General features: G+C 43.9%; 1 protein-coding gene and 1 long non-coding RNA gene across 2 annotated transcripts in view; one reads left to right on the plus strand and one right to left on the minus strand.

Moving 5' to 3' along the window:
- Positions 1 to 204: 204 nt before the first annotated feature.
- Positions 205 to 10,630, minus strand: LOC311516326. Its single transcript, XR_014710382.1, has 4 exons — positions 10,544 to 10,630; positions 8,482 to 8,669; positions 1,254 to 1,329; positions 205 to 590 (listed from the first exon to the last, which is right to left on the minus strand). It is a non-coding gene; the product is annotated as an uncharacterized lncRNA (long non-coding RNA).
- Positions 10,631 to 11,260: 630 nt separating this feature from the next.
- The window catches only part of ELOVL2 (ELOVL fatty acid elongase 2), a 96,093-nt gene continuing 88,945 nt past the window's right edge, over positions 11,261 to 18,408 (plus strand). The window contains exon 1 of the mRNA XM_084620285.1: positions 11,261 to 11,406. Coding sequence (XP_084476411.1) covers positions 11,404 to 11,406 — 3 coding nt within the window. The 5' untranslated portion in view covers positions 11,261 to 11,403. The remainder of the gene's footprint in view (positions 11,407 to 18,408) is intronic.

Here is an 18,408-nt window from a genome sequence, read left to right on the forward strand (position 1 = left end):
CCTCCAACAAAACTCCCCCTCAAACTCCCCTGTGTTCAGCTCTGTTTGCTGGCACCTGTGTTACCCAGATGTTTTGTAACAGGGTCAGGTTCTTTATTCCCCAGACAATAGATGCTGGTAGCCAGCTAACCTCCCTCAGCCCACCAGGTAAGTATGTAAACAGAAGACTTAACAAGGAAATATCTTTCAAAACAAACAGGGTTTATTTAGGGAATTTAACAACAACAGGGAATGCAAGGGGGAAAGGGAAAATAACTCAGTGGTTTGCCCCAACAGTGGGCCTGAAGCCTGGTCTCCAAACAACCCTAGACAGTAGCCAAAAGTTTGTACTTGCAGGTCCCCAATGGACCCACTGGATAATGATGCATGCACACAGCAGCTTTTGGACGTAAGCAGTCATCTGCAGCTGGGCTAGGTGGATCCTGGACCTACCACTGCTTCCAGTGGTTGCCCGGGACAGGAGGAGCACAGGACCTTCAGCAGATCAGGAGCACAGGAACAAATGGTAGGTTCCCTGGGTCACACACGACAGGTAAGTCTCAGGCATAAGAGGACTCAGATCAATGGTGAGGATCGGTGATGACGATGATCTGTGGTGAAGGAAACCCGTGCAGATAGACTGTTACCAGCTGCCTCTCTAACGGACAGCAACTGCTGACTGGCATGCAGCCCTTATAAAGGCGCTGTGTCGCAAAAGTTCCAGAGAGTCAGTCAGAGCCAGTCCCTTCTGCTAGGTTCCAAGTCCTTTAAATGTTCCATAAGCACAACAGCATCAACATCATCAATAAATCAGTAAACATGAAAATAAACACAAAGGAAACAGCCCCTACGCCTGTGCCACTGTTTCTGTGTTGCAGCCTGGCTGCTTTGCTGCCTTTGTAAGCCCCCTAATAAGAGAAGGCCCCCTGAGGGAAGGTCCACTCTTGGATCAGCAACTGGTTAAAAGATAGGAAACAAAAGGTAGGAATGAAATATCAGTTTTCACGGTAGAGAATGGTAAACAGTGGGGTCCCCCATAAGTATCTATACTGGGACAAGTGCTGTTCAGCATATTCATAAATGATCTGGGAAAGGGATTGAATAGTGAAGAGGCAAAGTTTGCAGATGATACAAAATTATGTGAAGAGTTCTAGTGAGATCTGACATAACTGGGCAACAAAATAGCAAATGAAATTCAACATTGATAAGTGCAAAGTAGGGCAGATTGGAAAACATAACCCCAACTATATGTAGGGTTCTAATTTAGCTGTTACCTCTCAAGAAAGATCTTGCAGTCCCAGTGGATAATTCTCTGAACTTCAGTTCAATGTGCAGCAGCAGTCAAAAAGGCTAATCATTAGGAAAGGGATAGAAAGATAAGACAGAAAATGTCATAATGCCACTATATAAAATCCATGGTGAGCCCACACCTTGAATATTATGAATAGTTCTGGTCGCCCCATCTCAGAGAGGATATAGTGGAACTGGAAAAGGTTCATGGAAGGTGCATAAAGATGATCAAGGGGATGGAATGGCTTACATACAAGGAGAGGCTAAGGACTGTTCATCTTAGTAGAAAAGAGACAGCTAAGGGGTTATTATGATAGAGGTCTATAAAATCACGAATGGTATGGAAAAAGTGAATAGAGAAGTGTTCTTTACCCTTTCCCACAATTCACAAACCAGGGGTCACCCAGTGAAATTAATAGGCAGCAGGATTAATACAAAATAAGAGAAAGTACTTTTTCCACTCAACACAAAATTAACTGTGAAACTTACTGCCATGGGATGTTGTGATGGCCAAAAGTATCAGTTTCAAAAAAGAACTAGATACATTTATGGAGAACAGGTACATCAATGGCTATTTGCCAAGAAGATCAGGGATGCAATCCCATGCTCTAAGCAACCCTAAACATCTAACTGCAGAACCCAGGAAGGGAAAATGGGGTGGATCACGCCAACTTCCCTGTTCTGTGCAAACACATCTTGGTACTGGCCTCTGTCAGTGACGGGATACCGGGAGATGGGCCATTGGTCTAATTCAGTATGGCAGTACTTATATTTCCTTTTGTCTGTTCTTTTGTTTCCTTCCCTTCTCTTTGATTGATACTAATATATCACCTTTTACCTAAGAAATAGACTTAGATGCTTTCCCTCCCATGCTTCCATTCCATTCCCCTTTCATTGTGTGCTACACTTATCTTTTAAATATTATCTTTTAGCCTGTATGCTCTTTGGAACTGTCCTTCACTGTATGTTTTGTACAGAGCCTAACACAAAAAGACCCTGATCCTAACTGGGGCCTTTGTGTGCTACTATAATAATTAACACAGCTTTTACTGTATTATCTGGCACATTACAAACCAGAAAGCTCTAGACACTGGCATTTCTGATATCCATTAAAAGTCCAGTTGGTATGGGGCTAGCAGGCTCCCTACCTGGCTCCGTGTGGCTCCCCGGAAGTGGTGACATGTCCTTGCTGCTCGTAGGTTGAGGAACGGCCACTGGGGCTCCAAGGGCTGCCCCTACCCTGCCCTGCCCCGCCCCACCCTGAGCACTGGCTCCGCAACTCCCATTGTCCAGGAACCATGGCCAATGGGAGCTGTGGGGGCGGAGCCTGTGGGCGGAGCAAGCATGAGGAGCCACCTGGCTGTACCTCCGCCTAGGAGCAGCAGAGACATGTCACTGCTTCTGAGGATCTGCCTGATGTGAGCGCCGCCCAGATCCAGCACCCCAAAACCCCTCCTGCACCCCAGCCCCCTGCCCCAAGCCCCCTCCAACACCCAAACTCCCTCCCTCTTAGTTAACTGGAATTTTTGACTCAGCAGCACCCTCTATTCCCCCAACATGCTGGATAACAAAGGTTTACTGTAATACCACCACTGCAAAGAGATGATGACATTAACTTTATCTGCGCAGAGCCAGAGTAACTGAGTTCTTATGAAAGTGAAGTGTTGATGAGTTACCCAGGTAAAAAAAAAAAAATCCACCTTCAACCCACAACCAGCTTTTTGAAACCTGAGGGTTCCATTTTGCACCCAGATTTATGTCACTAAGATGTGTAAGACATTCACCCAAGTCAAGGTTTGTTGAGAATGTTCAACACATCACAAAAGAGTGTGCAAACCTAAAGAGTAGAAAATACAAATTTTTATATGAGATCAGCTTCATTTTTTTGGAAACAAGCAAGTTCTTGGCTGGCTGAGACCAACAAGGTAAAAAAAACCTACAGTAAAAAGACAAAAGTGAGAAGAAAAAATGTCTTTTGTTTTAATATACCTAGTATCAAATAGTTCAGCTATCTGCAATCTGAGCCACAGACTTTTCCTAGATATTGCTCCATCACTTGTCATGCATTTGTTGCAGTATCTAAAATTAAAATATATACAGTACCATCTTTTTCCAACAGAGGGTGCTAAAACACCAAGTTTACATGTGAAAAGCCGCAAGCCACTCTTAAACCAAGTACTCATAAAACTGCACTGCTTCTAGCATTCATTTACTTCATTTTTATGTTATACACACATAGCTATGGTCTAGCTATACATATATACATCACAGCAGCTGTAGTTTGAAAAAAGCAGCATAGGATAAATTACTTCATACAAAAGGGCTGAAGGTGGGGGGTGGGGGGAAGTTATTTGTTCAATTATTTTCATCAGACTTACGTGAATTAACTATTAATTCCCTAAGGAACCTGATTGTTGCCCCTCTCATTGGTTGCACCTCAGAGATCCAGGTATCTATCATGACTGGGGCGGAACTGTAAAAACAACCCCCGGAACCCTGGCCAGGAATTCAGACAAGGAGAACGTTATGAGCACTATCAGAAAACAAACAGGGAAAGCTATTCTATTACAATAGTTCTATGAATGAACCTCTAGCATGAAATGTTATTAGAACTCTCAAGACTATACTAATTTTGGGAAGGGGGGGAGTTTGTATATATATAAGTTGCCTTAAAAGAGAAATAAGGTTACAAAGTCAAGTGCTCAAAAATTAGAAAATATTAGAATGAAGGTAGCTTGTGCAAGTTTAATTCAACCCCCTTGTGCATATGCATGATGACAGTCTTTAATTACGTGATCACATACTATTTTTTTCACAGGAGCCCTCCTCATTCAGTGATGTTTGACATGTGTTTTAAACTATATTGAGCAAGATTTGTTTGGAGGCTTGAACTAAGAAGCTTTAAAAAAAAATCATATAAAGTCATAATCATCCAAAGCTTTCTGATGGCCCATGTCAAATCAATCAGTGATACAAGTCCAGTTCCTAGAGGATAGGTGTCTAATTACAATTGGCTCCTATTGCTTGCAATCATAGGCAAAAGGTCTGGGACTGGATGTGGATTAAAAGTCTGATGCAACTGCCATTAAAGGCAATGGTAGTTGGAGGGGGCCCCCCCAAACCCTAAAACTGTCTCTGCTGGCACACACTATTTGGAGCCACATTGATTTCAATTTCAGAGTAACAGCTGTGTTAGCCTGTATTTGCAAAAAGAAAAGGAGTACTTGTGGCACCTTAGAGACTAACCAATTTATCTGAGCATAAGCTTTCGTGAGCTACAGCTCACTTCATCGGATGCATCCGATGAAGTGAGCTGTAGCTCACGAAAGCTCTAAGGTGCCACAAGTACTCCTTTTCTTTTTGTGAATACAGACTAACAAGGCTGTTAATCTGAAAGATATTTAGGTGACTAAAGGAGATGGGCCACCTCTACGAACCCTCTAAAGGCCAACAGTGGCATTGGGGTTACACCTCACCTTGCTTTACCCTAGCTGGGTGTCAACGACCTAACATGGCTAAATTTGACCTAACCCTGTAGTGTAGACCAGGGCTAATTCTTTTAAGATGCTGGGGACAGTCAGAGCATAGGAAGCCTGAACCCAGCCTCTGACTGCCAGAAACTGGGAGTGAATGAGAGGGGATGGACCACTCAATGATTATCCTGTTCTGTTCATTCCCTCTGAAGCACCTAGTATTGGCCACTGTCATAAGACAGGATACTGGGCTAGATGGACCATTGGTCTGACCCAGTATGGCTGTTCTTAGTTTCTTGGGAGGGAATTGAACCCCAGTCTCAGTACCCTAACCACCAGGCTACAGGTTATAAAGTAGGTCACTGCTGCCTCCATGGTATTTCTTGCCAAAAAAAAAAAAAAACCCAACAACTTAGGTGTCTAACTCTTGGACAGGGTTCACAACTGAGAATCCCAAGCAGAGATAGATTCTTCCCCCAGGACTTGACTATTGGCTAGTTTAGCTGGCTCCCCACTAGTGTGCTGACTTCTGTGTATCCCATTCTTAGATACTTAAGTGCTGCCAAGAGCGTTCACATTCGAGCACTCTGGCATAGCTCCTGGAGGCCAATAACATTGATTATGCTGCACTACCCCAAATTCGACCCAGCAAGGTCAATTTTAGCACTACTCCCCTCACCGGGGAGGAGTTCAGAAGTCGATTTTAAGAGCCCTTTAGCTTGACGGAACGGGGTTGCTTGTGCAGACGCATTCATTATAAAATCAACCTAACGCGGCTAAGTTTAACCTAACCCTGTAGTGTAGACCAGGGTTAGTTCTTTTTTGAACCAAGTTATAGTCTTGGCCTTCACAACATCCTCTGGCAATGAGTTCCACAGGTTGACTGTGCATTATGTGCAGAAGTACTTCCTTTTGCCTGTTTTAAACCTGCTGCCTATTAATTTCATTGGGTGACTCCTGGTTCTTGTGTTATGTAAAGGAGTAAATAATACTTTCTTATTCACTTTCTTTACTGAAAGTGACCTCTGACCTCTACACCAGTCATGATTTTATAGATCTCTATCATATCCACCCTTAGTCATCTCTTTTCCAAGCTGAACAGTCTTAGGCTTTGTAATCTCTCCTCATATGGAAGCTGTTCCATACACTTCATCATTTTTGTTGCCCTTCTCTGTAACTTTTCCAATTCTAAAATATCTTTTTTGAGATGGGGTAACCAGAACTGCCCACAGTATTCAAAGTGTGGGCATACCATGGATTTATATAGAAGCATTATGATATTTACTGTCTTATTATCTATCCATTTCCTAATGGTTCCTAACATTCTGTTTGCTTTTTTGACTGCCACTGCCTGATGTAGAGAAGGGATTTAAATTTGAGTTTCTCACCTCTTAAGAGAGTGCCATCATCACTGGACTATGAGATGTTCAGTTGTAGGTCTCTCTCAGTCTCTCCTGTTGAAGTTGTTCAACTCTGTATAAATAATTAAAATCGCAGTGGGCTAGAGAGAATGACTCTATAGTCCAGTGGTTAGGGCACTCACTTAAGAAGTGAAAGACCCAAATTTCTTCTCTACATCAAGCAGAAGGGGGAATTGAATCCAGGTTTCCCCCAGCCTGGCAGAATATCTCCTAGCCATTGGGCTAAAGGTTATAAGGGAAGCCACCTCTTCCTCCTCTCCACTCTGGCCATTGAGTGTGGAATTAGATGTGCTCTGAGAACATCGCCCACCTTGAGCCCTGCAGACAACAGGCATGACAATGCCTAGTTTGAAGATCCCATTGGGCTTAGGTGTGAGATATGTGTCTATCTCATAAGGCTGTGTGCATGTTCACGGACAGTAACTCAGGCACCTAGGGTGCCTCCAGGCTTAGCTGGCAGCTAAGCAGGGCTTCTGCAGATCTCAGTGGTGCCTAAAAGGACTTAGGTGCCTACGTCCAACTTTTATGGATCTGGGCCATAGCGTACAGAGCAGCAGAAGAGCCAATCCAATGCTCAACAACATGAGGGAGAGAGCCCACTTTTGTGAGGCATACAAGGATTAGAAGTTTCCTATTCCCTCTTCTCCCTTTAACACATCCATGCAGCAGAGGGGCGGGTTCTAGCTTACAGTGTGGTGGAGACATTCATTCTCATGTAACATTTAAAAAATTTAACATAGGTACACGGCAGATTTTTCTACTGTTTACATCCAGTGAGATATAATTAACCGTGCTAGACAGACCCTATGTAAATATATGTTCTTATTTTACTTACATAGTTGGCTAGAAAGCTAAATTGAGGCCTTGTTTGAACAATACCTTACTGCTGATATGTGTGCAGTTTTATCTGTAGGATTCAGACAAGCAAAGTGGAACTCCTAGTATGCACACCGGTGTACCAATACATGTAGCATGTAGAGTTTTGAGCTATGAGGCTATGTCTACACTGCACACCTTACAACGGCACGGCTGTGCCACTGCACCATTGTAAGGTCTGTTGTGTAGCCGCTCTTTGTCACCAGGAGAGAGCTCTCCTCTCGACAAAATAAAACCACCTCCAACAAGGGGTGGTAGCTTCATTGCCAGGAGTAGAGCTCCCACCAATGAAGCACCGTCCACACTGGCACTTTTCATCCTTAAAACTTCTGTCATTCAGGGGGTGTTTTTTCACACCCCTGAGTGACAAACGTTTTAACGATGAACGTGCCAGTGTAGATAAAGCCTAAGACTAAACAGGCTGAGTTACACTGGTATCATTTTAAAAAAAATACCCCTTACTTTATTTGGCACAATGGTCTTGGACTCTCACTGACTGTTTGGGCAGCAGGCTCTCTGGTTAGAAAGCAGTCCTGAATTAAAGAATATGGGTAATGCAATCTTGCTCAGGCCAGCCATGCAACCATTAGAGCCAGTGTCCACCAAAGGATACATGAAACCATAAAACATTCTAGAAAACCTACACTTTGTCTTCCACCAGCGCCACTGTGCTGAAATAAGAGGGTATTCTCTTGAAGTCTTGCTACCTGCTGGAAGGAGAACAGCAACACCGGTAGCATGAACATACTCAGTGCATCCTTCTTTAAATGTATATCTTTAGTGGGCCAATTTCTACTTTCAATTACTCCATATTGATAGTGGGGTAACACCATCAATTTCAATAGAATTATTTCAGGTTTAAACTTTAAGTGAGAGCAAACTTTGACCCAGTAACTTTTAGAATACTGAATCTTGGACTAGTTATGTAAAATACACAATTGATTGGGACTACATTTAAAATAAATGAACACTTAAGGGAGCTTTTTCTATTTTAAGAGTTTGGTACTTAAAAAAAAGCAGCCAACTCCTAATTCAACTTTTAAAAGTGACAGTAACTTTTATTACTCTTTCCATTGAAGGGCAATTTCAATTATGTTTGCTATGAAAGTGTGATTAATTAATCTGAGACATTACTGATTTAAAACAAAAAAATCAAGCCATTATTAGAAGTCAAAAAACCACAATGTTAATGAACATTAATAATTATGTTTCAGCCAAAGCAAGTCAAGAAATTAGAAATGATACTTCTTCATATAGCAAATTTGATATGGCACCATTCTATTAGAAATGCTGAGATTAAACTGGAACACCAGAACCTTTGAATTATTGGGAAATTGGGATCTGGATCAGAACTTTCTGACTCAGGCCCATCTCTAGCAGATGTAGATGAATCACATTCAGTGGTTAGTATGGTGCTTTTTTGTCAGTCATCTCCTACTTACCCTGGGGCAACCCAGCTCCAACAGAAGAACCAAAACAGTAACATTATGGAATGAAGAGGCCAACTTTTTGCTTATGCAGCCATTTCTTTGTGACCAAAACGGCTGTCCAAAAGTGACCATTTCTCTCCTTTCTCCAGTGCAAGAGTAACCTCTGCATTTAGTAACTCATCAGGAATCAAGTGAATAATCTAAAGTGAAGATGAATAAAATGAAGATATTGAGGGTGAACCTCAAAAAGTTGGCTCAGTATAGAGAGCATTCAAGAATATGGCTGGTTAAACAAATTACTTCAGACTGCAAAGCTGGGCTGGAAGTCACCTAAGTACAGGTCTTTGAGAGATAACTAGTACTTCCCATTTCTGGACAGGTAGTCAATATTGTGAAGATAACTGCTCCCAGTACGCTTGTCAGATCTCCGGATGTGGTTCCGGCAAGAACTATGGAGTGAAGCAGTAACAAACCCACCCCCCCCCAAATCTTTGCTGTTCAAAACAGTTGGCTTTCATTTTGGGGAAATGATCAGGTAGGTTCTTGCTTTGGATAATGGTATGAACATATATACTTCAACTACACTTTAATTACGCAGGTTCATTCTGTTGTGTGCCCACCACGAAAAGCAAAAGACAAACAAATAATAAAAAAAAAAAGAGAATCCCTGAGAGCTGGTCAAAAGTTTTCAGACCAAACATTGTTTCCCCCCCGTCAGCAAACACCACTTTGTCAAAAGTCAAAACTTTCTGCAGCACTGTCAATACAATTTTGTTTCAAAAATCAAACCAATGAAATTTCAATAGTCACAAAATATTTATTTTCAGCATTTTCAGAACACTATTTAGATTTTTCATTTTCAAACTCACTTTTTGTTTTGAAATATATTTTGTTTTACATTAAACAATTTTTAACTGTAAGTCAAAATCAAACCAAAATATTTCTGTTGACTTAAAATTCTAAATTTTTGTCTTGTGGGAAATCTCAAAATTTAATTTCAGTCTAAATCCAAATGGAAACAAAGTTTGAAATGGGAATATCGCACAAAAACACAAATCCCAATTCCTTCACAGGTCTAATTATCCTGGCAAAGTATCATGACATTGAGATTTTCTCCTTGCCACCTGTACTATCCCTCCTCCCCAGCTACCCAGTTGGTCACTGTCTCCTGCACTCAGAAGCCTCCTTTGTCAGTTTCCCTGTTCCAGTGGAATGTAGCTGTCAGGAAGATCATTGTTCCAGAAGGAGATGTGATCTCAGGTAGGTTGGGCCCATCACAGGAGGATTTTGAATATCAGGACTGAGATCTTTAAGGTGCTGGAGTGACAGTCCTGCAGACTGAAGTCCTCTTCAGGGAACAGATACAGCACAAGCAGCAGGAGTACTACCACCCCTCTTTGTTCCCCAGCTGCCCACTAGTGTCTCAATCCTGATTTGGAGGGACTACCATTAGATTCAGGAAGGTAGTTCACTCTTCCTATCTTTTTAGTCCTTGACTTACTGATGACAAGGATGACATTAATGATGATAAAAATGAGGACTCCTTGTGGCACCTCAGAGACTAACAAATTTATTTGGACATAAGCTTTCATGGGCTAGAACCCACTTCATCAGATGCATGGAGTGGAAAATACAGTAGCAAATATTTATACATAGTACATGAAAAGATGGGAGTTGCCTGGGGGGGGTCAGTTTAATGAGACAATTCAAAATATACCTGCTACTGTATTTTCCACTCCATGCATCTGATGAAGTGGGTTCTAGCCCACGAAAGCTTATGCCCAAACAATAAGGTGCCACAGGGACTCGTTTTTGCTGATGCAGACTAACAGGGCTACCACTCTGAAACCTGTCATTAATTATGATGATTTTTGAGAGGCAGAAACATTCACAGGGAGCTGATTTGACACCATCCAACCAACCTTGGCTCTTTTCCTGCTGGACTTCTGCATTATTTTCCCTTCAGCTATTTACTTTCACTCTTTAACTTCTTGACGCCTTACAAATTTTCTCTCGTCTCCGCCACCTTAAGTAGTTTTCTGAACAGGAGAAAATACTTGGTCTTGTTTCTTACCTCCCCTATCCAGCGGTGACACTTTCTTGCTTTTAAATGCAGGAGATGATCGCAGGCAAGGAGTAACAAATGGTAGCAAAATTATTTTCTTTCTTATTATTTCCTCTTCACGCCTGGCTCGTTTGTTTCTGCTGGCTTGTGACATTTCCCCTCTGTCTTTTGTGGAAACCTCCTTGCTGTACTAAAAACTGCATCACAGATAAGACTGCGCAGTGCCTGTGTTTTGGCTCTCAGAGCTCAGCAGTCACAATACTGTTTTCTTCACGCTCGACGTGCATCGCCCTGCTGTGCCGCCTGGTTGTGGTCACCTGTCACCTAAAGGCACCCACGCCCAACCACGCACCTGTAGTTGCTTTCTAGTCACTATAGGCATTAGCCCCCTGCCGACACAGGCGGAATTCCCGGGGCTAAAGAGCTTACACGAGACAGGCTGTTATCTCCAGCCAAAGCGCCCCTGCTTGCAGGCTCGGAACGACCACACAGCTGACCACGTTTGAGGGGAATGCTCCCGTGCACGCGGCTGCTGCCAGGAGCTGTCCTAAGCAGCCTCGATAGCCAGCCACCCTCTTCGGCTTGTGCACCTGCCTGACCAGCCAGCCAGCGCTTGCGAGGGCGGTGGGAGAGAACGTTCCCCGGATCCGCCTCCCCTCTGAAGTCACCAGCTCCCGGCTGCAGGGGGAGCATGTGGAGGCCAGGGCCCTGCTTAAGCTGGAGGGAGGGGGAAGACGAGGCAGAGCAGGAGCTGAGCGAGAGCGCGGAGCGAGCGGCGGGCGGAAGGGAGCTGGATACCCTGGACAGCGCATCGCTCCTCTCGCCCTCCACAGCGCCCGCCCGGCCACCGCACCCCTCTCGTCCGCACCATGGTGAGTGACGGCGCCAGCCCCGCGGGGGTTGGCGAGCCGATGGGGCCCCGAAGCCGCCCGGGAAGGAGGGAGCCGGGCAGCCTCAGCAGCTCCCGGCCGCCGCCGCGCTGTGCTCGCTCCCTCCCATCGTGCGGGCAGGGAAGGAGCAGGGGGCGCACCCGGCTGCAGCCGGACTCGCTCGGGCCGCACAAGCAGCGGCTCCAATCCGCCCCCCCATCCGCGACCCTCGGCGCACCCACATCTGGCCCGGCCCGTGCCCGCAGCCCCTGGCCACACAGAGACCCCCCCCCCCCCGCCCCCCGGCGCGCTGCTCTCCCCGCACGCCCAGCTGGCAAGCGGCCAGGAGCAAACAAGGGAACAAAAGGAAATGGCTGGTGAGTGTCTGCAGAGGGGCACGTGGGGGAATCGGGCTACACCCCCCCACCGGAGCTGGCAATGTGCAGTTCACACAACCCACGCCATGGAGCCTCTCCAGCCTGGGCAGTGCACCCCGGCTCCGAGCCCCTGTCCAGCTCCCGGCAGGAGTCAGGGGCCCAGGACTTCCCCCGGGCCCCCAGCCCGGCGTTGGTCCCCTGCGATTGAAGCCTGCCCTGTGGAGAGGCGGTTAAACCCTACTGCCTTGATCCACCGCGCCACTGGCACAAAGCGACCCTAAAGCCGGCTTAGCCTTGCCGGATTGCTCCCCGGGGAGAGGATTGCGCGGGTGGGGCAGAGCTCCCGCGCCACCCTCAGCCCCTTCCTAGGGCGCCTTCAGGGAGGATGGCCAGGGGCAGGGCTGTGTGGCTGGGGTATCCCTATTGCCCAGCAACCGCATAGCTGGGGTCTGAGGGAGAGTAAAGGACATTTTAAACACCCTTTCCCTCCCCCTCCCGCTCCAAAATAAGATCCCGGATCGGATCAGATGGGCTCCAAACTGAGGAAGTTTAGATCTGAACTTGGGATCTGAGTGCATCTTAAAATGGAACCAATTAATTGGGCGAGTTAAGTTCCTGGAGCACTCAATGTCTTCATTTCATTTGTTGCTGGCTCTAACCACTCCAATATCCACATCTCTTGAAGGGTTTGAGGATTTAGGTTTCCTTATCTTCATTAGTGGATAGGGCATTAGTGGGATGGGATTCAGAAGACCTGGGTTTAATTCATGGCTCTGCAACTATTGGGTGACCATGGACCAGTCAAGTCCCTCCCTGTGCCTCAGGTTCCCCATTGGTTAAATGAGGATAATCGACCTCTTTTTAAAACTTCCTTGAGATCTAAAACTGAAGAGTGCTGTAGAAAACTTGACATTATTATTGTGGTTATTTATATAGTGTGACTCTCTCCAATGAAGTGCCACAGAACATTTTGAGATTGTATTTAAACTAGTTTGGATTGAACCTAGAATGCAAACTTGTTTTTGTGGTTTACCTGAGCAGAAAATGAAAGGCCAGTAAATATGCCTCATGAATATCTCAGGGAGTGAATTCAGAAGGAGAAACAAAATGAGAAGGAAGACTCAGGCCACGTCTACAATACAAAGTTATGTTGACCTATCTTACACCAGCATACAGCCACAGCAGTTCTTAAATTGTTTGTGTCAGTGGTGCGTGTCCTTACCCGGAGTGCTTGTATCGATTGTATTGTCAGTGTGGTGCATAGTGGGATGGGTTGTGAAAGTCAGCAAATCAATGTAAGCAATGCAGTGTCCACACTGTCGTGTCAACCTAATTACATCGACCTTGACTCTGTGCCGCTCAGGGAGGTGGTATTACTAGATGGGCATAGTGAGGCACTTATGTCAGCAGGAGCCAAATTTAAGTGAAGACATTTCCACAGCTAGCTTGAGGCAAGACAGCTTATGTTGACCTAACCATGTAATGTAGACCAGGCCTTAGTCACAACGCCGGTACATGGTGGTGGGTTTGCATTTAGTTAAAGCCTCAGACCTGCCCAAATAGAAAGTCATTAGTTAACTTATGGGAGGGAGTCTTCTACCTCAGTGACATTTGACATTAGCTTTTTCACCTGTGACAGCTGTAAGTCATAGATTGACAGGAGGGAAAGATCAGCTTACCAAAAGTAATCTAACAATGTTCCTGAATTTTATGAAAGTGAAAGAGTCAGTATTTTGGACCTGCTCTACCTTTGACTGAGAGTCTGTCAAGTGTGTATTAGTGTTAGAGATTCTATTGTTTGAATATTGCAACCAATATGCATATGAATGCATATGAATATTGCAACCAATGCCACAGTCCTTTATGGAAAAAAAAGTGATTGGTTTTATACATAAAGAAAGGTTAACATAATGCATAGCTTCAATTCCAGTTATATGGATTTCACAGGGTTCACTCTAAAGAAACACAGCAATATAAAAACCTATTAATCTGATTTTACAAAGTTCTTAAACCTAAAACCTCAGTTTCTACTAATTCCATCTTGAAATTGAGTCCTTTATTCTGCATCTTCTTTATTTCCAAGTATTCAGGCTAATGCGCACACATTATTGATTATTCATGAAGGTATGTAAATACACATTTCTGCATTAATCTTGCATAAATACGGGTTTTAGGGGAACAATTTTTTCATGACTATAAACAGAATAATTTTAACACTCACTTTTGGGGTGCAAGAGTGTGAGAACTACAAAGTGAAGTAATTCTTGCACCCACACTGCAACTCCGAGGATATTCTTATAAAATATTACTATTTTGTATGCATAGAGTATATTCTTCAGAGGAATCCAAAGCACTTTAATAACAGTAATGAATTCAGCCCCACAGTAGCCCTGTGAGTTAGGGCACTATGACCCATTTTACAGATGAGGAGAGTGAGCGACAGGGAAGTTCAGTAACTTGGCAAAGGTTCTATCATAAATTTGTGGCATGGTTCAGAACAGAACACGGTCATGTGGGTTATCAACAAGACTGTTCTTCCTCTTCAGTGGTATGCATGTTATCTGATGAAAAGCCATCTGCATAAAAATAATTTGAAAGCAGGTGTTTCAGCCATATGTGAGGTCCAGAAAGACAGCCACCACTTTTGAAAATGTCTAGGCCCTTGAAATGAGCAAGTTAAAGAAGAACTAACTTGGTTCTCCCCTCAAAGGGTCCATATATCTACATGTTGTCTCTCTAAAAATGGGGCTGAAGTTATCCTTTGTGAGTCTTGTTTAAGTTGACCACTTAAGGGCCTGATTGTACCTGACTCAGACCTAGGAAGGTAGGAGGGAAACACATGCTACGTTCACTAAATGGGTGAGAGAGACAGTGCTTTAGTGTAGTGTATGCTGCTTGCTGGAGGAATTCCGACTGCAGCACTCACAATAGTGAAGAGCATGGCTTAAAAGTCACACTCCTGCCACAAATGATTAACCCTTTTCCAAGAAAGCTTTTTAAAAAGGTATTAGGTCTGATCTTGCTCCCAGCGAAGTCAATGGGAATTTTCTCATTGTTTTTAACAATTGGCATCAGATCCAACATCAGCTATATTTTAGACACAGATGCATATGCTGCATTCAAAAAGTGGGCCTGATTCACCATACTATTACTCCAGTTTTGCTGGAATAAATGTTGAAATCAGCTCCAGTAGAGTAGCATTATGCCCATATATTGGCACATGAAAATGATTATGTACATGGGTGGATACATTTTGCAATGGCACCCATGTATAATGAACTCCATACTTGTAGAGTATATACACATTATGTTATTGATTCTAAGTTCCTGTAGTTGTGCAGAACAAAATTAAGCCAATTCCATATCTCAGTAATACATTACTTAGACTACAGTGATGATGATTACAAGTGAGCCTCGTGTCCCAAAGAATACTGTGCAGCATGTTTTGATGAAAGTATGGAGGTAATGATGTACAATACAATTAAAAGCCAGGTGTGCAGAACGGGTGAATCAGGTCACAGAACTCCCACTGAGATTTTCTTGGTAATCAAAATTAATTAAACAGAGCAGTTTGAACCTGTCAAAATGCTTCATTTTTTTTCCTCATTGGAGAGCTGATTTCAGGCCAGTCACATTGATATAAGTTTGGAGTAACTCCATTTACATCAGTGCAGTTACTCTGGATTTCCACTAATCTATCAGAGACTGATCCTGAAACTCTTTTCTGGTTCATACAGTGGTTAAATTAACCTCTGAGTAAAAATGAATAGGTCTTTGGATGTCTGTCATCAATATACAGAAGGCCAAGCTCTGAGTCACATGTGGGTTTGGTATGTTTCTGTAAGCAAATTTTATCTATTCTTCTGCATCTGTATTGATCTGTAAGGAGGTGTTCCATTTTCATTTCTTGTCACAGAGCTACTTGCATTGCAAAAAGACTCGGCCTCATGATAATGACAGGGAAAAAACTCAAAGTAATATGAAAATACACTTCTGGGTTTGTACCAAGATGTGGGTACATGCAAAATGTAATAAAAATAATTTACTGTGGTTTGCTTTTTCATCAAGAGTGAGAAAAAATAATTTTAATGGAAGCAAGGTCAGGGCAGAAATCTTGCCCGAGTAAAAATTCCCATTGGACCAAATTTATTTCTGAAGTAAAAGATTTATCCCTGGTATAATTTCGGACTCAGTAACTTCAATGGGATTTTTGCCAGAGAAAAGACTTCAACTGTCATTTGCCATTGACTTCAATGGGGAAAAAAAACCTAGGATCTTCCTGAGAAGGTCATCATGTTGGCTAAAATATAACTAGAACTGTTGAGCCATATTTTGGTGGTGATGCTGTCTTGAAGACTTCAGATGAGTCAGGGGTATAGTGACAATGCTGTAATAGGGAACAGGTGCCTTAAGACAAGCATGGTAACTCAAATGATAATGACTCAAAGCTAAATGTGCTACCCAAGCTAATAAAAAAATCAGTTGAGAATCTGGATTATTGCCCAGAGAGTAGTGAGCACTGAAACACTGTTAGTCTGTCTTTTTACACCGGTGTAATCACTTGTACAGGGCCCAGCAATTTTATTAGGTGTCCTACTTAGGAAGAAACTTGCAGCCATGGAGCACACATCTGCTCTCACTTGAGTCCAGTGTCATTGACCTCATTGCGGTTGGGTCGATGTGATGGAGCAGAATTTGGCCCACACTGTAGAGAAATGCTTATTTTTTCTTTTTATTTTGTTGAAGAAGCAACTCTAAGTGTAGGAGGTCAGACTAGATGATTATGATGGTCCCTTCTGACCTTAAAGTCTATGAGTCTTTGAGCTTTTGCTATATTTTGCCTACACTGAACTCTTGGTTTGAAGCAAAGGATATGCTGGGCCGGATCCTCCTCTAGTATAACTCAGTATAGCCCTACTGACTTCAGGGGATATATGCAAGTTACATCAGTTGAGGACAGGGCTGTTCTTAAGATTTATGGAGCCCTATGGAGTATTATTAAACTGATACCCCTATGCCCGACTTCCTCTTAGCAACACAGACATAGGCTTACAGTATTGGAAAATTTGCCACATGCACTTTATTAAAAACAGTTTAATTGTGCTTCCTTCACCCCTAAGCTCTGCACAGTGCTGTCTTCACCCCTAACCCCTGCACTTCCCTCCCACCTGGACCCCCAAACCCAGCCCTGTGCTGCCAGCGTGCCCTGCCACACCGCCCCCCTGCCCAGCAACCCCCATGCCCAGTGGCCCCTCACCCAGAGATCTCCACTACAGGTCCCTCTGTGCAGCAATCTCCTACCCACAGACAACCCCCACTGCCCAGCGCCCCCTCACAGCCCGCCTCAACCGCCCAGCACCCCATATTCCTGAGGGAATTCAGCACCAAAAAATTAAATTCTGTGCACAATATTGCAAAATTCTGAAAATTTTGTCAAATAAATGTTGAAGCTCCAGCATGGCAGTGGCAAGCATAGGCCACTGGCTGCGTGGAGGTGGGAGTTCACCCTGCAGGCTTTCCCCTCCCCTCCTAGGATAGGGACTTGGTGGTGAGATACCTCTGTGTGCATGTCAAAAGGCCACAGGGAAGCCTTTTACATGATGGCTGGGATGTCAGCCATGACTCCAAATCCATTTGAATGACAAAAAAGAAATAACTGATACCAGTGGCTGAGCCCAGCTCTCATCCAGGCCCTTGCCTGCCACTGCTCTGGGCCATCAACACCCAAATGGCCTTTCATTCTCCCTAAAATAGAGCATTTCCCTCTAATCCTGAAAAATAAAGAGGTGCTTGGCATGTGAAGTTTAATAAGAAAAGGAATTAAATTCAGGCACCAGTGTTTTTTTCTGCCCTGATTTACACACCTGGTTGCCACACACGGCTCAGTGGGATTGTACTGGATATAACTCAGCATGCAGTTTCAACAGTGCTTCAACAGTGAGGCTGGAGCCATAACCAGCCAAGTCTCATTTGAACAGTGGCTCTTGTTTTGGATTATTTAAGGCCATTTTTAAAGGTCTTTCCCACAGATGAGGAAGAAGGTGCTGCATTCTTGAAGGGACCTTTAAAATACCACCCGACTCTGTGCTGTTTAGAACTCTCCCTCGTTAACACGTTACCAGCTTGAGAGACAGCCCTGTAGATACTTGGATCCACAAGAAAAAAAAATCACGTCCCTTTCCCCCTCAATAAAAGTTTTCAGCCACTCAAGCCTTGTCAAGTGCGAGTCCATCTTCCTCCCCAGCTAAGAAGTCATTCCCTTCCTTGCAATCTGCAGTCCTGCTGCTTTTCTGCTTCAGGTACATCCCCCTCCTCCCATTGTTTTAGTGTCAGTTTCCTCCTGTTGACACTGGAATATTGTGAATGGGCAGGAAAAGCAAACACCACCTTCTTTTATTTTCCTTTAACTTTCCCTCCTCCTGAACAGGAGCAGCATCTTCTCTATAGGAAGGAGGCAAATATAATAAGAACCAAAAATCTTTTCTCATAATCCATAAATGTTTGTAAATTGCTTTGAGAAACTGCAGTAAATAGTGCAGCAGAAATATAGCGTCGTATGTATTTTGTAATACGATGCCTTAGTCACCTTACCACAATGTGCTGTAAACTGGCCATTACCATGTGCTTT

Source organism: Lepidochelys olivacea (genome assembly GCF_965140295.1).
Source record: "Lepidochelys olivacea isolate rLepOli2 genome assembly, chromosome: 2".
Classification (NCBI taxonomy): domain Eukaryota; kingdom Metazoa; phylum Chordata; order Testudines; family Cheloniidae; genus Lepidochelys; species Lepidochelys olivacea.